The sequence below is a fragment of the Maylandia zebra genome, linkage group LG18 (assembly GCF_041146795.1).
Source record: "Maylandia zebra isolate NMK-2024a linkage group LG18, Mzebra_GT3a, whole genome shotgun sequence".
Classification (NCBI taxonomy): domain Eukaryota; kingdom Metazoa; phylum Chordata; class Actinopteri; order Cichliformes; family Cichlidae; genus Maylandia; species Maylandia zebra.
The window spans coordinates 26,969,493-26,987,988 of record NC_135184.1 but is presented as its reverse complement, the minus strand read 5'-3'; the positions used below and the strand labels follow the sequence as shown (position 1 = coordinate 26,987,988).

Here is an 18,496-nt window from a genome sequence, read left to right as displayed (position 1 = left end):
GAGGATCATCAGGGGGTCCTTTTGTCCCTCTGTGGGGGGATACTCCCACTAGGTTTATATCTGGGACTCTCCACCATTTGACCTTAGAACTGAAGAAGCTTCTCGGATGAGAGGTGAAACGTCTTCAAGCAACTTAAAGAAGTCCAGACGCTTTTCTTTGCAAGCTCCTTTGACCATGGCAGCTCCAAGTTTGTAACAGGAAACTAGGATTTGGCCCATGTCTGTTTCTAGCCTTCCCTCCATGTTCCCTCCAGGAACTGTCTCCCTGGGCCACTATAACACTCTTCTTCCATCAGTACAACCCTTTTAAAATCCACTTTGTGTAACGATGCAGTAAAACTTCACCACGTACGTCTGCACACGTGAAAACTAAGACTAAATACAGCTCAGCAAAACAAAACTGTGCATAGAAATTACTCTAAGCACACGACTATTCAAAGGATTTCACATTAGGTTTATTGAAATAGCTGCTGTCAAACATTAGCATTGGATGATGATCCAGTCTCTTGGAAGTTAATATAACTTACTGCAACAGAGGGGGGCATGAGGAACACAGCAAAAAACAGTAACAACTAATAAACAGCATTAGGTTAGTGTTAAAAATGGTTACAAACATTAAAGTTAATCAGCATTACAAAACAAAGATCTCAGAGGCTGTACATATATATATATATATATATATATCGCAAGGCACGTGGACGTCTGGTTTTCCTGTATGAAACAACATGTTTAATGCCTACACACTGTTTGCCAGTGAGACTTTGACAGTCTGGACCTCAGAGATATGAGAGGATTTCTGGATGATGCGGTTGGTGAGAGCGGGCCCGGTGGCACAGCTCTGCTGTAGACCTGAGGCAGATCCTGTGTTGCTCATCTCGTCTGTGATAGTGGTCTTTGCTACAGAGAGAGGCCCTCGGGTGTAGCTCTGCCCTGTAGCAGCGCTGGACACTGGAGCACTGCTCTGGTCTGCAGTGCAGCTCTGCCCCTGGGCCAAGCTTGTCAGAGCCACAGCAGCGTGGATCTCCCTCCAGCCTTGGTCATCTTGTCTCTGCTGGCCTCTGAGTGGCTGCTGGTCCCTGTGAATACATACATACATATAGAGTATACACATATCATTTGTAGATAATTTATAATCACCCACGCCTTCCTTTAAAAAATGATCTAAACGCCAATTTCAGAAGCGCTCTGCTAGCAAGCCACCAGGACCCGAACTTTTGGCTGGAGCCTTACTTGCCATCCTAGGTTTGTGCAGCCTATTTAATTCAGCATCAACAATCATTGTGTTTTGGATAATGGCTTTTTTAATAACTTTACTTTGCTTATTGGCCGTGGGGGACTTTTGGACACTCAATTTTTCTAAGATGAGAACATTTAACAGTGACCCCATTCTGCGTGACATGGTTCCCAGATCTACATGCGTCACTGCTGCTATACATCCTGTACAATTTCCAATGTATTTGGAACAGGACATTAATCATTTTGAACTACAGAAAGATTTACCTGATCTTCAAAACCTTCTTGCTTTGTACAATTACAAAATTAGTTACGAAAAATCCTGCTTTGTGTCAACATTTCACACGTCAAAATCAATAAGTACAAAGCAGAGACTTCTGATCGTCTTACTACTGCTCTTATCTGGTAATGTGCAACCTAACCCAGGCCCTGAGCTGCAATGTAGCCAGACACCATCTGAATTTAAATCCTCACCTGGGCTGAAGATAGTTCATCTTAATGTGCGCAGTTTGTTACCCAAGATGGATATGATCAAGATCTGGGTTCAATCAACAGATGCAGATATTGTCCTCATTTCTGAAACTTGGTTGTCTAAATATATATCTGATGAACATGTTAGCATGGCTGGCTACAATATCTATCGCACCGACAGGTTTAAGAAAGGTGGTGGTGTTGCTGCTTATGTTAAGTCAAAATTTGATGCTACAATAGTTCTATCAGAATCAATTTGCAAACAATTGGAATTTTTGGCTCTGAATGTGAATGTTGCAAAGGGTCTTTGCATAACAGTTGCTTGTTGCTATCGACCCCCTTCTGCCTCCACAGAAACTCTGCGTTCTTTAAACCTTTTGCTGTCCAGACTAAATTATGGGGAGCTTGTTCTAGCTGGTGACTTTAACTGGGATTGGCTCAAAACTGTTTCAGATGATTTTAAATCTTTTTGTGATTCTATCAGTCTTACCCAGCTGGTCAATTTACCCACTCGGCCGAATCTCAAAAGCCCCGAAAAGTCTACCTTGATTGACTTGATTTTGACAAATGTTCCTCATAAATTTTCATCTTTGGGTGTCTTTTGTAACGACTTAAGTGACCACTGTGTTGTTGCTGCTATTAGAAATACTAAAGTGGCCAAGTCACAACATCGTATTATTTTTAAAAGAACTCTTAAACATTTTAATGAGCAAGCATTTTATCATGATTTGTCAAATTATGACTGGAAGAAAATAGGATTGATCCCTGATGTAGAATTAGCGTGGGCATTCTTTAAGGATGGGTTTATGCAAATTGTGAATAAACATGCTCCATTAAGAAGATATAGGATAAAAGGTCGTGAAAACCCCTGGTTCTCCCAAGAGCTGGCAGATATCATTCATGAGCGTAACCTGGCTTGGGCCAAAGCGAGGAAAACAGGCTATCCCAGTGATTGGCTTCTTTTCAGACAACTAAGAAACAGATGTACTTCCTCTATTAAGAAAGCTAAAACAGAATATTATCTGTCTGTCACCACTGAGAACCTAAATAATCCACAGAAGTTCTGGAAAATCATTAAGTCTCTTTCAGTGAGTAAAAGCTCCCACGCTCTACCCACCTATGTTTTTAAGGATTCTGTTCCTGTTTATGATAGGAAGGAGATTATGAATTGTTTTAACAAGCACTTTATATCTTCTGGCTCTTTGTTTGACTCTCTGAACCCAGTCTCTGTAAAATCTGGCACAAACCTTCCGGTGTACACTGGTCAGCCATTTAACTTTGTTCCTTTCTCTGTGCAGGAGGTCTGTAAAGCTCTTAAACTGTTAGATCCTAGAAAATCTCCAGGGCCAGACTTACTAGATCCTTACTTCTTGAAACTGGCAGCTGATTTTGTAGCAGAGCCTCTCACAACACTTTTCAACCTCACACTGGACACGAATAAAATTCCCTCAGTATGGAAATCAGCTTTTGTTGTTCCTCTATTAAAAGGGGGCGACCCAGCAGTGTTAACTAATTACAGACCAATATCTAATCTATCTGTGCTGGCCAAAGTTCTTGAAGCTCTTGTGTGTGAGCAGTTAAAGGAGTTTTTGCACATCAATGCCATTTTATCTGAATATCAATCAGGCTTTAGGAAGAATCACAGTACTATCACAGCTGCAATTAGAGTGGTAAATGATATTACTATTGCACTTGATAAAAAACAACACTGTGCATCCCTTTTTATTGATTTGTCAAAAGCATTTGACACTGTTGATCATTGTATTTTAAAACTTAGACTCTTCCAGTCAGGACTCTCTGAGAGAGCAGTGGCATGGTTCTCAAACTACCTCAGTAACAGGACTCAGTGCATTAAATCTGACGGTCTATGTTCTGACTTTGTTACAGTGCACAGCGGAGTGCCACAGGGTTCTGTATTAGGTCCCCTTCTATTTATCATTTACGTAAACAATCTTAGTCTACATGTGCCAGATGCAAACTTGCACTTCTATGCTGATGATACAGTTATTTACAGCTGTGGTTCAACTCTTGTCCAAGCCATCGACTCCTTGCAGAAAGCCTTTTCTGCTGTCCAGCACTCATTACATCAGCTTAAACTTGTTCTCAACGCAGACAAAACAAAGCTCATGTTGTTTTCTAAATCAAGGAGACGAGCCCAAACAATCCCATCAGTAACCACTCTTGAAGGTAATAAAATAGAGTTGGTTCACACCTATAAATATCTGGGAATCTTAATTGATGACTCGCTTACCTTCAAACCACATGTAGAGAATCTTGTGAAAAACCTGAAGTTAAAACTGAGATTTTATTTTCAAAATAAGTTGTGTTTCTCTTTTAATACAAAGAAGCGGCTTGTTGCTGCAACATTCTTGCCTGTGCTGGATTATGGTGATATTCTATATATGAATGCTTCTGCTCAATGTCTTCGAATGGTTGATTCTGTGTATCATGCTTCTCTGAGGTTCATCACTAACTGTAAATTTCAGACTCACCACTGTGAGTTATACTCTCAGGTAGGATGGCCTGCTTTGGTAAGTCGGAGGAACTCTCATTTATACAGTTTTATATATAAGGCGATACTTGGGTTGCTGCCTTCTTATATATGTTCCCTGCTTGTAATGAAACATGCTGGTCGGTATTCTCTTCGTCCGCATGGTTACTTGTTGCTTTCTGTTCCATTTGCCCGAACTGAACTTGGTAAAAGAGCTTTTGTCCATTTAGCACCCTCGGCCTGGAACAAACTGCAGAAGGAATGGAAAATGACTGAATTCATTTCATTAAGTGATTTTAAATCTAAACTACGAATCCTTGAGGCCAAGTCCATAACATGCAACTGTTTCAATTAGATTGATTGTCATTTTAACTGACTTTTTATTTTATTTGAATTTTATTGAATTTTATTTTTATTTTATTTGTATTCTTTCACTTATTGTTGCATGTGTGTTGTTGCTGCCTGTGTTTGAGTAATTTCTGTAACTGTGAGACATCTGCTGCTACCTATCTTGGCCAGGTCTCCCTTGAAAAAGAGGTTTTTAATCTCAATGGGATCTTCCTGGTTAAATAAAGGTTAATAAATAAATAAATAAATATCCAGAGCCAAAAGCCCCCCACAGAAAACAAAAAAGCATCTCTTTATAAAAGTCAGATGATTAGTGGTTTGATTTCAGTGAGATTATAAAATGTATGTATTCAGTAATGAATGAGTAAACTTACCTGTCACATTTAGTTGAATTGTAGTCGCTTGTATCTGTAAAAGAGAATAAAAAGACTCAAAACGTGCCATGAATCAGTTCGACTCGACAGCAGTGAAACTACAGACAGTTTAGTCATGGGACAATGAGTGTTTGGATTAAGCTTTGGAATCATATATTAGTGATAAATACATGTTTTTTTGTGGATACCCATGGGCTTGTGTGTGCTTGTGTATGTTTTAATGGCAGTACATTCTTATATGTTTGTGTCTCTGGATGGATTTTAACATGCTGAAAAGTGTATTGGTCTGTCTGTCCTCAACTATTCAACTGCTATTCAGTGTTGAGCGTTCAAGAGGGAGAAAAAAATCTTAAATGTACACTGTATCTTGTGGACACCCTGTTTTCATGTTTTTTTTAACAGCCATATGGGTCACATAAATTAATACGACCATCATCTAAACCTGTTAAAGAAAGAAGGATGAGTTGCTCTGTCAGTGCCCTAAATAGAAACAATCTGGGCATTTTTAGGAGCAAGAGAAGAAAAAAAACGAACTTTTCAGTAATATATCGCTACATGGTTTCTGTTTGTGGTCAGCAAATAAGTGTGCATTATATGTAAAACATATTTTCCATTTCAGCTTTGGAATATTGCCTATTTTCACTGGAGCAGATTGAAGCTGGTCAACAGATTTTTCTTCAGAGAGGACTAGACAGGGAAATTAGAGGTCTGCTGTGAAACACAGTCTTTCAATGCTAACAGCCCGAAACATTCCCATCTCTGACTGTGAAAAAACATAGGCCAGGGCCAAAAGCAACTACTTGTTGATAGTAAATCATTTTGCTGTCTTATGCTTTTCTTTTGCTACTGAATGTTCTTCGGCCTATAACCTCGCCAGTAAAATAGTTTAGCACTTCAGTTGTATTTACTACCCCGAAAAAACATTGTTTCAGCTCTGGTGAGTCTTAGATTTGCAGCAAAGATCAGTTACAACAAAATTTTACAAGGGGTAACGTGAAGCTGCTGAGACGTCTCCCTGCTATTACATTGTCCCGCAGTGATGCAATGTCATTTCATGTTGGATCCATAATTATGGCCATATAAGGGATGGTTTCATATTAAAAAGAAACAAACTATTTCATTTTGTTCCCGAGTACAACGACAAGAATGATGGCGCTCAAATGTCTGTATAGCAAATAGCCCATAAAACTAAAGCAAGCAAGCGAGTTAATTTAGCTCAGTAAAAACTGTCTCGAGGTAACAAAATCCACTTTTTGATGGATATACTATATTTGTTTCAATAAATGCCAAAGTTTAGAAACATGTAGTAGCTACATAGCAATGTCGTTAAAAACAATATGGTGCCTAACCTGTAAAACTCTATTTGATGTTTTTATAATTTGTTTTTTTTGTGTGTGTGTGTGTGTGTAGATGATATGACTGAACAGATGGTATAATTAATAAGTTCAGAAAAGCAACATTTTTACATTTGGAAAGAGGCTGTTTTCCCTACTGTTTGGGCTATGCTAAGCTAAGCTAACCATGCTAAACGTATTACTAACCTACTAAAAAATTTGAATTTCTTTAAATATGAAAAAGTAACATAACTTTTGCGTTAACATTGTCTAGCTTATGCAAGTTTCTGGCATGTTGTCATGTATACATTGTTTGAGAGTTTTTGGTCATATTGGTTGTGCCACAGCCACATACAGCCACCGGTCATGAGGGAAAACTCTGTATAAACAGCCTGGTTGGAGATTGGTTGTTGGAAGTTGCTGGCTGGCACTAGGTAATTTTAGTTACAAAGATGTGGCTTTGGCCATTAATGTGTATGATACCAAATTTTCCACAAACATTTGCTAACTACTTGCCAAGTGATAGCAAAGCTTGAAAACTATAAAAGTAAAGCGTTTGCCTTCTAAATAAAAGTTGCGTCTCAGCACAGGCTCCATTTCTGGTCCGTGTTACATTTTTCACTACTGCACAGAGAGTAGCTAGTTAGTATTTTCAGATAAGCCGGTGTGCTTTATACAAACTACGGAAGACCGCGACAATCTGCTAGTGACTATTATTCACCCGATCCTACATTGCCACATGTCCAAAATGGTGGACATGTTAAAATGATGCGGTTAGTGGTCACAAGTTTGCAAAACCTCAATACTATTTAGTAATAAAAGATTAACAGATCACCAAACAATGAATTAATATCTACATGAGATCATTAAAACCTTGGCGCTCTCCCACAATATAAGTTGAAAACCGCTCACATGTCCCAGTGTCAGTGATTATGAATTTTTTCCCAGATGTATAATTCAGATCCACAATACTGCATATACGAAACAAAAACCTTCATCTATGCTTTCACTAGAAACAAAACAGGTAGTTATGCATTTCACTGCTCCGCATCCAATAAAACCTCATTCTAGTCTAGTTTATGACCCTCCAGGCTTTTTAAGGGAAATACTGAACTTGCTGTGAGTGTCAAATTATATAGTACAGAAATTGCTATACAGCCAATATTAACATTGCAAACATAGACTCTGCTACTAGACTTTTACTGCCTGTGGGAAATAAACCGATATCTTTTAGGTGTCCTCGTAGGTTAGTGTGTAGTGGCATCACCTATTAGCAAATCACTTTGAGTTTAGTGACTGTTTTAATCGTCTCCCGGGCAGAGTTAAATGTGTTAATGGTGTTAGCGCCTGTCATGAAGCTGGCAGCTTAACTTTCCACTTCACCTCCACAGAGGAGTTGCAAAAGCTGAAAACACCCTTAATATGACCGTCAGGGATACATTAAAAGTTTGTAAAAACATTTCAGCAGCGCTGCATGTAGTGTTTGATGACATCATGAAAACCTCAAAGAACCACCAAAAGAAATATAATTTCAAGTGAGTATATTACACACTTACAGGAATGGTTCAGCATTTTGGGAAATAGAGTTGACCTCAAGAATTATTCTATGTCTACCAGCTAAGCTAAGCTCAAGTTGATCGAAATAACTGAGCTTGTTTGGACTCTTTCTGTAAATAGTGCTGCCTATTAACTAGTTACATGCAGAGACAGATAACTGAATTATAAACAAAAAATGTTGATTTATTGACTGAAAAATGCATTTGAACCATAATTACTGGTCAAATTTTTTAAAAAAGAATTTACATTTGTTCTCTTTTAGCTAACAAAGCTAATGTAACATTCCTTTAGTTGTGTCTTTCCACCATGTAGGAATGCCATGTTTTGGCATACTATACTTTAAGATAAAGAGGAGTACAACGTTATAAAGTGTAGGATGGCTTAGAGAAGCCCTGACTCACTGATGATGGACTGCCAGATAGAAGAACATTCATTTCTGTAAGCAACCAGTACTGTTGCATGTGTCATTTGACAAGAATTCCTTTCAATGTTGAAAATTCACCATTGCTTTTAACCTGAAGTTAGTATAGGTTTGTAACACTACAAAGTATTGTTTGATCTGTTACCAAGTAGCAACAACCAGGGCTGAAACAGGACGAAATGTGGAAGTGCAAAAAGACGCAATTCCTTCGATGGCCACATGACACTAGCTAACAATTTTGGTTGCTATAGCTAATTTTGTCTTCATTTATCTATCCGAGTGTTGCCAACTTAGCGACCTTTTTGCTATATTTAGCGAAAAATCTAGTGACAAATCTGGCGACTTTTGCTGATGTTATTGGAGACTTATGATGACTTTTTGACGTGAAGGCACATATCGCTCTTACTCTCAACAATCAGCGGGTGCTGCCGTTGGTACCTCGCCCGTGCTATAGCACTCACAGGCAGCGGATAGTCCTTATGCAGCAGTCAACCCCAGCTGCTGTCAGAGCAGGAGATGTTCACACCTTGCTTCCAAACTCCAAATGAATCGTGCATGAGCTCCTGCCCTGACTGTAACGCAGTCAGTTCTTCTTTTACTGTTACTTTTTGTGGATCACAAGGTTTAAAACTACTTAAACACACACACAAACACACAAAGTCGCTGCGCCAGAGTACCTATTTCGGGTCACTTTTGCTGGTCCCAAGCCCAGATAAAGGAGGAGGGTTGGAATTCTGACATTAAAATAAACAATAATTGCTAAAAGAAATTTAATTTGTAGATCTAAATATATTCTAAATGCATTTAGGGTGTTTTTTTTATTCACTTTATGTCTCTTCCACAATGTTATTTCTCCCTCCTACAATGTAGGTTACAATTACATAAGCATGACCAATTATCTTAATAGCAGTTTTCCTTACTAAGGAGTTGGCAACACTGATCTATCCCATCTTCATTTATATTTCACTGTTCAAGGTGTCAGTAAGACCTAAAGTTAGGTGTATGGCCATTGTGACGAGAGCTGTTTGCTAGGTTTAAGTCACTGAAATGGGTGTTGGTTCCTTTACATGGATTTATCTAAAAGATAATATGACCTGTTATATTTTACATCCCATTCAAGAAGTTTGTGCTTCAGTTTTGGTGAGTGACACTTACTGAATAGTTTATAAGTGCAGCTAATTAAGCTTCCTAGCATTAGCTGATAACAACTAGCCTAAATATTTGAACTTTTGCCAAAGTAAACCAAAGTGGCAATGGCAAAAATGCTAATGTTGTGACTTAAAAAAAACAACGAAATATATTTTTTGCTGTTTTAATCGATTAAAACAACAATTAAGAAGCGGCATGTCTTTTGGCATCCTACCTTATTTTATACTGTCTAGATAGATAACAGTTAAGGCAAGGCATTATATTTCATGTGGAATATAAGTTCAGTGGTTTATTTATCTACATATGTTTCTTTCTTAGACTGTAATTTACTCCCCAGGTTTTTCAAGTCAGCCATGACATTTAATTTAGCTTTCACAGAAAATAAAATTATCCATTAAATAACTTCTTTAGACTGGAACAAGGTGATTGCCAGGAAACTACTCTTAACATAATAAAACAGAACCTTTTTTGATTTTAGAGTCAAACTAAAGAGAAGCGCTAAAGAGCAGAATTGGTTTCAAAAATCTTTTCACAACTTTTATAATGTAATGTAAATTTAGATTGACTTTGAGTAAGAAAGTAACACTTGGGAGAACCAGACTGCCAAAGCACATAGCAGTCGAGAGAGCGAAGCCACAACTTCAAACACCGAAGGGGGAAGCCAAATGGATATTAGTGGTCTTGCTCTGCGCTGTCTCACAGATGAGTGGCAGCACCGACAGTCGCTCTATGAGACCTCTCCGGTGTAGTCCTGACAGACTGCTCCATTTCTGCATTTGGCCAAGGTTTCCACTTCTCACCCTGGGAAGAATAAAGTCTCAGACATTCTGTAATTGTCCTTGAGACTGGACTGGACATTTCCACCATGGCAAGAAGCTGAAGCGGAACAAATGGCACATTCTAGAATATGGAAATGATATTTGCGGTGTGCAGCAGCAGCCAGGGCGAGCTCCATCCAATTTTAAAATGAGGGATTTCAGCGTCTGCATGAGACTTTATTAGTAATGTTTGTAGAGGCTTTGGCTCTTGCGCCTTAGCGGATTCGAGGCTTGTCAGTTTGCTGTGCTCCCTATAGGTCTGAAAGGGCACCCAGGTTTCAAACTCCCTCCCACTTTCCCTCTAACTTTATAATTGAATCTCACAGAGCTTCTGACTTTCAGTGGAGTGCCAGAGATTTATTAATATCAGGGCACTCCGAGGAGCCATGTGGAAGTTTCTGTTCGTTCTGTTCTTACTTTACTGTACACTGTGGTGTGTTAAAAATGAACAGAGGGGAAACAGGGTAGTTAAACTGTCAGTTTGCCTCACATTCAGCATAAATCCACAATAAACAAGGAAGATGCTTTAGTAATTTCTATGGATGGGGGGAGATGATCCTACCATTTCTAGACTACTGTGTTGTTTTTGATTGCTGATTGATGCATGAAGCTAATATTGCATCACATCTTTCTAAATTTGTGTATTAACACATACAGATATTGCATTTGTGTTAGAAAAGAAACAGGTCTCACCCATATGGTAGACAAAGTTGGTCTCTGTTTCATAGGACGATGCAGGCGAGACGACATCTCCATCACATTCGTTTGAACTGAACGACTCGGAGTGGCTTCTTCTCTTGCAGGCTGGCGCAACGCCATCGGCCTTCGCCACCATCATGTGCCGCAGGGTGTCGTTCAGGTAGCGATTCAGTAAACTGCTCTTGTACTTGGAAGGAGGGGACGTGCTGTCATCACTGTTGGCGCAGTCAGCCATGGTGAGCATGTTGCCTTGTTTCTCCAGCACGCTCTTGTGGGATGATGACCTGCTGAAGTTTGACTGGCTGATGGGAGTCTGTAAGGGACATTCTTCATCTGCAGCAAAGGAAACAAAGCTGTCACTGATTTCACACTAAATCGATTCATATCAGTGAATATGAAATGTTACAAACTATGATTAAAAAAGAGAGACTGGGTACATCCAGTCTGATGACTTAGAAACTACTAATTCCCTGAAGGTCCTTACCCTCTGAGTCAGTGTCATCACTGCACATGCTCAGCCTCTCCGCGTTTCCCTGGATATATTTATTGTATAGTTTGATCCTCAGGGCCCAGCTCAGGTCTGGCTGCCTCACTGTGTTCTTCAGCCTTCGTCGGGCGTTTGCAAACCAGTTGGAAACCTGCACAGATGCCGCTGTGTTTTTTTTAGGACAGCACTGACTCGCATAAATCAGCACTAATACATCTTTCAAATCACTTTTGCTTCATTCTTCTTTCTTGCGTGAGCTCGTCTCACCTGTACTAGTGTCATGTGCGAGCCCAAAGCGAGTAGGACCTTCTCGGTCTTAGTCGGGTAGGGGTTGTCCCGGTGTTTGTATAACCAGTGTTTCAGGGGCCGGGCCATGTCCTGCAACACCTGTCTTTTGTGACGAACTTTTACGCCAGTCAGACGGGACCTGAAGGAGTAAGAGGTCAACAAACATTGTCCAGCATGCTTACCTGTAACCTGATTGTAGCACTGTAGCAATACTTTCGATCTACTTCACTGTCAAATTTGACTAAATTATGTCATGCAATTAATTTAATCAAAGCGTAGATATCCAAAGAAGTACAAGATCTGAGATCGCAGCATTATTTTAGATTCTTTATAGGTTTAATGTGTTTTTCTGCCATAAAAAAAAGCAAAAAAGTGATAAAATACCCATATCTTCTGTACTTCATGGCAGAGTTGTGTTCTGCGGACTCTTGGCATCGCAGCAGGTCCGCGCTCTGTCCTTCTGCTAAACTTGTCTGAGGTACGTCTGCACAGTTCAGTCTGTTCCTCTCCTCTGCTCTCCTGCCGTCGTCCAAGTGAAGCTCAGACTTCATCACAGCAACTTTGTTCATTCTTAAACGCGCCGAGTCTTCCTCAATCAACAGGTGCATCAGTAAACTCCCAGATGTAAAGAAAGGCAGTAGATTCCCATTCTTGGTAGACTTGGTGTAAAAAGGAATAGGTTAAACATAAAAGTGTCCCTTGCTTTTCTTTCGGTGCTCTCGGGAACAGACGTTGACAGACAGAAGAGGAGAATAATGTTTGAAAAGTCAGATGATGTTGTGCGAGGAGAGTTCAAATAACCTGCTGCTCCGCCGCCTATTGGCTCCCCCCACCGTCCAATCGCTTCTGTGGAGGGGTCTGTGAGGCAAAGCTTGCAGAGCAGCGGTAGCACCCGACGGTTTGAGCGAGATTGCACATGAAAAGAATATCAGCAAATGCGGTCATTAGATTTACAAGTGAGATTTTTGCTTGGTGTGACTGCAGTCTGTGCTAAGCAGTTCAACATGCCCTCATATTTTCTACATGAGGCACATGATTCATGTGGACCTTGCGGTTTTACCAAAAACCGTGTCAGCAAATAATAGTACATGTTTTACCAAGAGATTCTGGAAATTTATGCGTGTAATTACACGGTTACTTATAACCAGCAAAACCACGGAGCTGTGCCCTGTGATAGGCAGCAAATCCTGCTGTTTTCAGATGGATTTCAGTACAAATTGGCCAATCCACAGAGGCCACACAAACACAAGAAAATGACATTAAACTGTGTGTGTGTAATTATGAGTTTGTATTGCGTCTGGGGTTTAAAGTTTTTAAAGTCTACGTATTTATTTGAGTGTCAGGACTGCATTGCATCCCTTTGCACTGTGAGTAGGGTTAATCCAAAGATAATGCGCATATTTGTTAGTGTGGGTTCCCATTTTTGAGCAACCGGGACTGTAAATAATTATGGAAACTCAGTCTGAAGGAACTCTAACATCATCATCATTAGTGTAACTAAATGACAACATGTGGGCTCTGAGCCCAGTATTTGAAGACTGGATGGCTCGGCTTAAGCTGTAATTCACGTATGTTTTTCCTCTAAACACTCTTATGTAAGAGTGTTTGGATATACACTGATGACTTTGCCATGCACAATCATAACTTAATAATCTTTAAGCAAACATTTGTGATAAAATGGGGTTTTGGTCATCCTGGCTGCAGTTTAAACTTCGGAAATTGTGGCTAAAATCCAAGTAGCACTTGTTCGGTGTATTAAAGCACTCTAAAAAGTCCCATCCACATTCATAATTCAGGACTATCAGCAGGGGAGGTTGAGTTTCAGTGCTTTCAAAGCTGAAAAACACATGTACCAGAAGCGTCCCCGTTAGGTGCTGTAAATTCCTTGCTCACATTCCTCGGCAGCAGTCGGAAAAGGCTACATGCTATCTCACACCATTTACTCCTGTCCCTCTGTGATATGTTCACCGGCTCAACTGTTGATATTAGCTGGGAACACGCCTACATTTGGCAGCCAGGAGACCTGTAAAAAAATCCAAGTGGAAGGATATATATCTCGCTTTGTTTGGATACTTTGGCACTTGTGTCTGTGTATGTGTCGTGCAGGTTCACAAACTCCAGGCCTATCCAAAGGGACAAACACCCAGTAAAGTGTGAAGCAGAGAAACAGATCGCCAAGCATTCTTTTTATTATTATTATTTCTAATCCGTTTGGTTCAAACAGACAATTATTGATAGTGCTGTCAAATGTTGTAGATTCTGTTGCATGCTGCTGGCGCTGTGTCCTATTTTAGCATTTCAGCATTTTTTAGCTAATTGTTTTAGTTTACAGACTGCAGTTAGTGGAAATGAAGCAGCTCAAAGTACTCTAATTAGTTAGCAATTAACAATAAACTGACAAATTAAGTTTCTGAAGAGGATGCATTTCCCCGGTACATTCAGACATGGTGCTAACCAAAATCAAAAAACTGTAGCGCCAAGATAAATAGGTAGTGCTAGCATAAAACTTAGTCTATTTCTTCAATTATTATTTCTTCAACGCTAATGATGTTATGCTCTGATGAATGGTAAAATGGTAAATGGCCTGTATTTGTATAGCGCTTTACTAGTCCCTAAGGACCCCCCAAGGCCATGAACACAAAGCGTTAGCATGTCTGTTGATGCTTGAGCGAACTGACAAACTTGGTGACTAGCTCATGAACGCAGTGTAGCATTTAGCGCCTAAGGAGCTAGCCATTTGCCTCTGGAGTGGTTGGACCCAAAACAGAGCAAAAAAGTTAAGGTGAAAATTCGAATTTGATTGGTTGCAAAATTGTCTTTTTGAGATTTTTGTGTTGCAAAGTTGTTTTGGGTTAATGTCAGCACAAATGAGTCAGCCAAAGACTCTCTAAACCTACAGTATTCTGCAATAAACTAAAAACCTTTCCCTTCCTGCTTTAGGTTTGTGTAAGTATCTCCCATATACTTTTACCATGTGCTTTACTGTGTCGGTTGTTTAAAAGTAATGAACGTTTCCTGCTAACAAACTAGATGTTGTTTAACATTGGTTGTATTTATTGTTACATTCTTCAGATAGACAGCTACACGACTGAGCCAAATTATCCGAGACCAATTGACATCATACTTCTGTGTAATGTTTGAAGTGGGAGCTACTCTGAACATAAAACGGCAGGTTTTCATTGGAGCACTCTGGTGTCTTTAATGGCATCATTATGATCTCAGAGGGTGCCTGCAGATTCTCAGCGGTGTGATGAAATTACACTGCCAGGCTTTGGCTCAGGTTGGGCTTCAGACCTGGCAAGAGTGTCGAGTGTTGTCTTGAGAGTCTGCATTTAAAATAGAAAATAAGAAAGAAAGAAATGCAGACATACCAGTGGATGCATCTATGCTGTCTGCGTCCACTCAGTTATGTTTGACTCTTACAATAAGCTTTCCAAAGACAAATAAATATTTGAGACTCGATGATGCTCCCTTTGCTGCTGCAGCCCGATCGACTACGTCTAGCTTCACTGTGTTTTTAAAGTACAATTTTATATGTTGTCATAACTTCTCTCCGTACGTCTACGAAGGCCTACGTCCCTTGAAAGCCATTACCGTCTCCCCACATCACACTGCTCTCTCTTCCTCGCAAACACGACATGATAGAGCCATTAACACTCCTTCACACCCAATTGAGCACACCATCCAAAAAAGAGGAAGGAAACACCACGGCTGTAGTGAAATGTAGTCATAAAAACATTGGATTACCCGCCATGTGTGAGTGAGAGGAGTAAAATTTGTACCCGACGACCAGCTGTGATGCTCAAATATGAGTATTTGTTAATGGAGTGTCACTAATGGTGAGTTTCTGCCAATTGTTTTTAATTGTCTCAATATGTTTTCGGGTAAAAGACACCTCGTTGTGGTTAATGTTCTATAACAAAGGTGATTTTCAGAATAGAGCACTTAACAATTAGTTATTGGACCTTCTGCACCTTTGGGTCTTTGCAGTATTTGCAGCATTCTGCTGTTCGCAATCATAAAACGGTTTTTCATCTTGCTTCAGCAAAAGTTTATGATTATTATCGTGTTTGTGTCCCTGCTCCATATAGCATGTAGCTGGCAAAAAAAAGCCTCCCTGACTGCTACTAATAATATTTCTCTGGTGTACATTACAGTTAATTGAAGTGCAGCAGCTGTCAGAATAATTACATGCTGATGTTTGCGACTTGGCAGGGAGGCATTACACTCAGCCACAAGCTCTGGAGAGTTTCCTTTTTTCCCCCTTCTTCTTGTTCTTCTTCTGCAAACTGAAATGTTTTCACCCAAATGCCAACAGAAAAGCAGGAGCAGAGACAGATGGAGGGAGAGAGAGATGGAGAGAAGTGGAGAAATGGATTCTGCCTAACTGGATGCGCACAAAAGACAATATGGAAAACTTTAGAAATCGCAGCTGTTGTTTAGCCCAGGATTAAAATATGAAATTCAGTCTTCCATGTTGTTTGTTCTAAAATGACACATTACATACAGCTATGTTATATTTTTATTAATTTGTTTTTCTTACTAACTTCATATATAAATCTCAAATCCAGCTGGGCAGATGACTACAGCTTCTCCGTGCTTTTGTTGGTGAGGAGAAGCTCCACTCTGTGGGCACCCACTGGACCCGTGCCTCCTGAATCTTCTCGAGGTCTGACCTCAGCTCTCTGAACGCAGAGGCGATATCTCCATTAACAATCACCTTGTCAAACAGGTGACCGTACTGGCGCTCCATGTTTTCAGCTAAGTCAATCATGTCCTCAAAATCCGCCTCCTGTGAAAGGAAAATAGCGTCACCAGTATCCATCAGGCAACAAAGATTCTATCCCTAGATGGAGTGGTGTACAGTGTTGTGCAAAATGACTGCTCATTTCTTTATATTTTGTCAGGAGAATGGGAGATAGGTGCAGTAATGTACTGAAATGTGTAAACATAAATGGAAGTACTGGCAAAATCAGTTTGTGCAGTTGAAAGTCAATATTTGATATGACCACCTTTATTCTTCAACACAGCCTAAACTCCCTTAGGCAGCTTTCTTGTCATTTCTCTCAGTAGTCTTCAGAAATAGTTCTCCAGGCTTCTTGAAGGACATTCAAAGCTCTTCTTTGGATGTTGGCTACCTTTTGTTGCCTTCTCTATCAAGATGCTCCCACACTGCTTCAATAAATTTGAGGTCCAGCCTCTGGGAAAGCCATTGTATGTTTTTCTATCCAGGTGTGACTTTACTGCATTGGCAGTGTGTTTGGGATCACTGTGGTGCTGAGAAATGAAGCTGTTGCTAAACAGATGCTTTCCAAAAGTTACTGCATCATACAAATCTGACGGTTCTGTGCTCATAATTCCGTCAATTTTGACAAAATCTTCAGTACTAGTGGCTAAACCCACAAACCATGACAGAGCCTGCACTGTGTTTTACAGCTGTAGCTCAACTTACCTCTCTCCTGACCTCCTCTGTCTAATATTGATGACGATTTTAACCAAAAACTTCACACTGAGATGTCTGATGAGGTTTCAGTAAACAGTATATGGATCAACTCAAAGGCCTTTTCTGGCTTTCAGATACAGATCAACAGTTGTATATATTTTTTTAGGCTTGTCACTTCTTCTTTTGTTCTCCACTTGTCCAGTCTTTTGCAGACATACAAAAATTATGCCGGGATATGACAAGTTGTCGGCTAAGGCACAAGAAGCCTTTTCACGCAAGTTGAAAACACAGCCCTTTGAGACGAGCCTCAACTCTGAATGGACAGTACCAAAAACTTACTGCAACACAGCTGCGTCACCTTGTGGGTTTGATAAAGGCAACCTGGGCACATGTAGCCAAACAATGAATCTGAACTCAGATGGGCATTTTTAAAGTTACTTAGCATGTTTTGATTCCGCTGTGCCCCATCAACTTCAGATGCTTCAGTTTTAAACTCCTAGGACCTGCGTCCAGATTTGTGGACATCACATTTTGGGTTGTCTAGAACAAAATACTAAATTTTGCTCTACAACGGCCTGATATCCACTTACGAGGACATTATACTGCTACTGTCCTATTGAAATTTAAAGCGAATGTCCTCTTATGTGGATCTCATTTTTCTCAGAAACAAAAATCAGGTAAAAAAATAAATAAATCATGTAATTCTTTGTTTTTACATTCATCAGATCCCAGTCAGCCCAAATAGCAAAGAGAGATTAAAAATGCATGCCGTGAAGAATTCGGGTCTTAGGAGGTTAAAGTGAGCAGGTACTCAACAGAACAATATAAAATGCACAGACTCTTCAGTCTACATCAATTTGGTGAATAATTTAAGTTTGTTTCCCTATTTAATGTGATTCCTTGCTATCGCCTATTTATTGTTACAGGTTTTTGTTTGTGTTTTCTTTTAGTTTTTCCCCCATTTAAATCATGATCAATATCACACATAAGCTGAAACTTTTATCTCTGACACAAATACGCTTCCTTAGATGTTATCTTATTGGAGAAGGAGCCAATCAGAAAGCAGTTTTGTAACTTCCCATGTCTTCTAAATGCAAACCACAGGGCCAGTGTAAACTAAGGTGTGTGTTAGTTAGGGGTGTGTGCCACAATGTTTGTCCTCATACTGTCATGTCGTTACATGGAACAGGAACCTTAGTTCACCATGCAATTGCTGGACTGTGTGTGTTTTTTCTTACTGAAAAGATCCTGACTTGGTTAATATCCTCTTCATCACAGACAAATTTAGCTCTCCGTCTGGTGAGGCGTAGCTCCTCTATGCGCGGTGGCTTGACAAACACCACGTATGGTTTAAATTCAGACGTGTACACACGCTTTATTTTC

The 18,496-nt window shown here is 39.9% G+C and overlaps 2 protein-coding genes across 4 annotated transcripts in view; both read right to left on the bottom strand.

The window, feature by feature from the left end:
• Positions 1-458: 458 nt before the first annotated feature.
• Positions 459-12,278, bottom strand: LOC101468926 (homeobox protein Mohawk). The gene is made up of 6 exons (XM_004567196.4): positions 12,055-12,278; positions 11,650-11,809; positions 11,380-11,533; positions 10,890-11,228; positions 4,918-4,951; positions 459-1,076 (listed from the first exon to the last, which is right to left on the bottom strand). The coding sequence occupies exons 1-6, from the start codon at positions 12,276-12,278 to the stop codon at positions 737-739; spliced, it is 1,251 nt and encodes a 416-aa protein (XP_004567253.1). The 3' UTR covers positions 459-736.
• Positions 12,279-16,231: 3,953 nt separating this feature from the next.
• LOC101483148 (MAGUK p55 subfamily member 7) overlaps positions 16,232-18,496 on the bottom strand; it is a 31,246-nt gene continuing 28,981 nt past the window's right edge. For all 3 annotated transcript variants that reach the window (XM_076876304.1, XM_076876305.1, XM_024806101.2), the window contains 2 exons: positions 18,352-18,495; positions 16,232-16,462 (listed from right to left, as the gene is read on the bottom strand). In XM_076876304.1, coding sequence (XP_076732419.1) covers positions 16,232-16,462; positions 18,352-18,495 — 375 coding nt within the window. The remainder of the gene's footprint in view (positions 16,463-18,351; position 18,496) is intronic.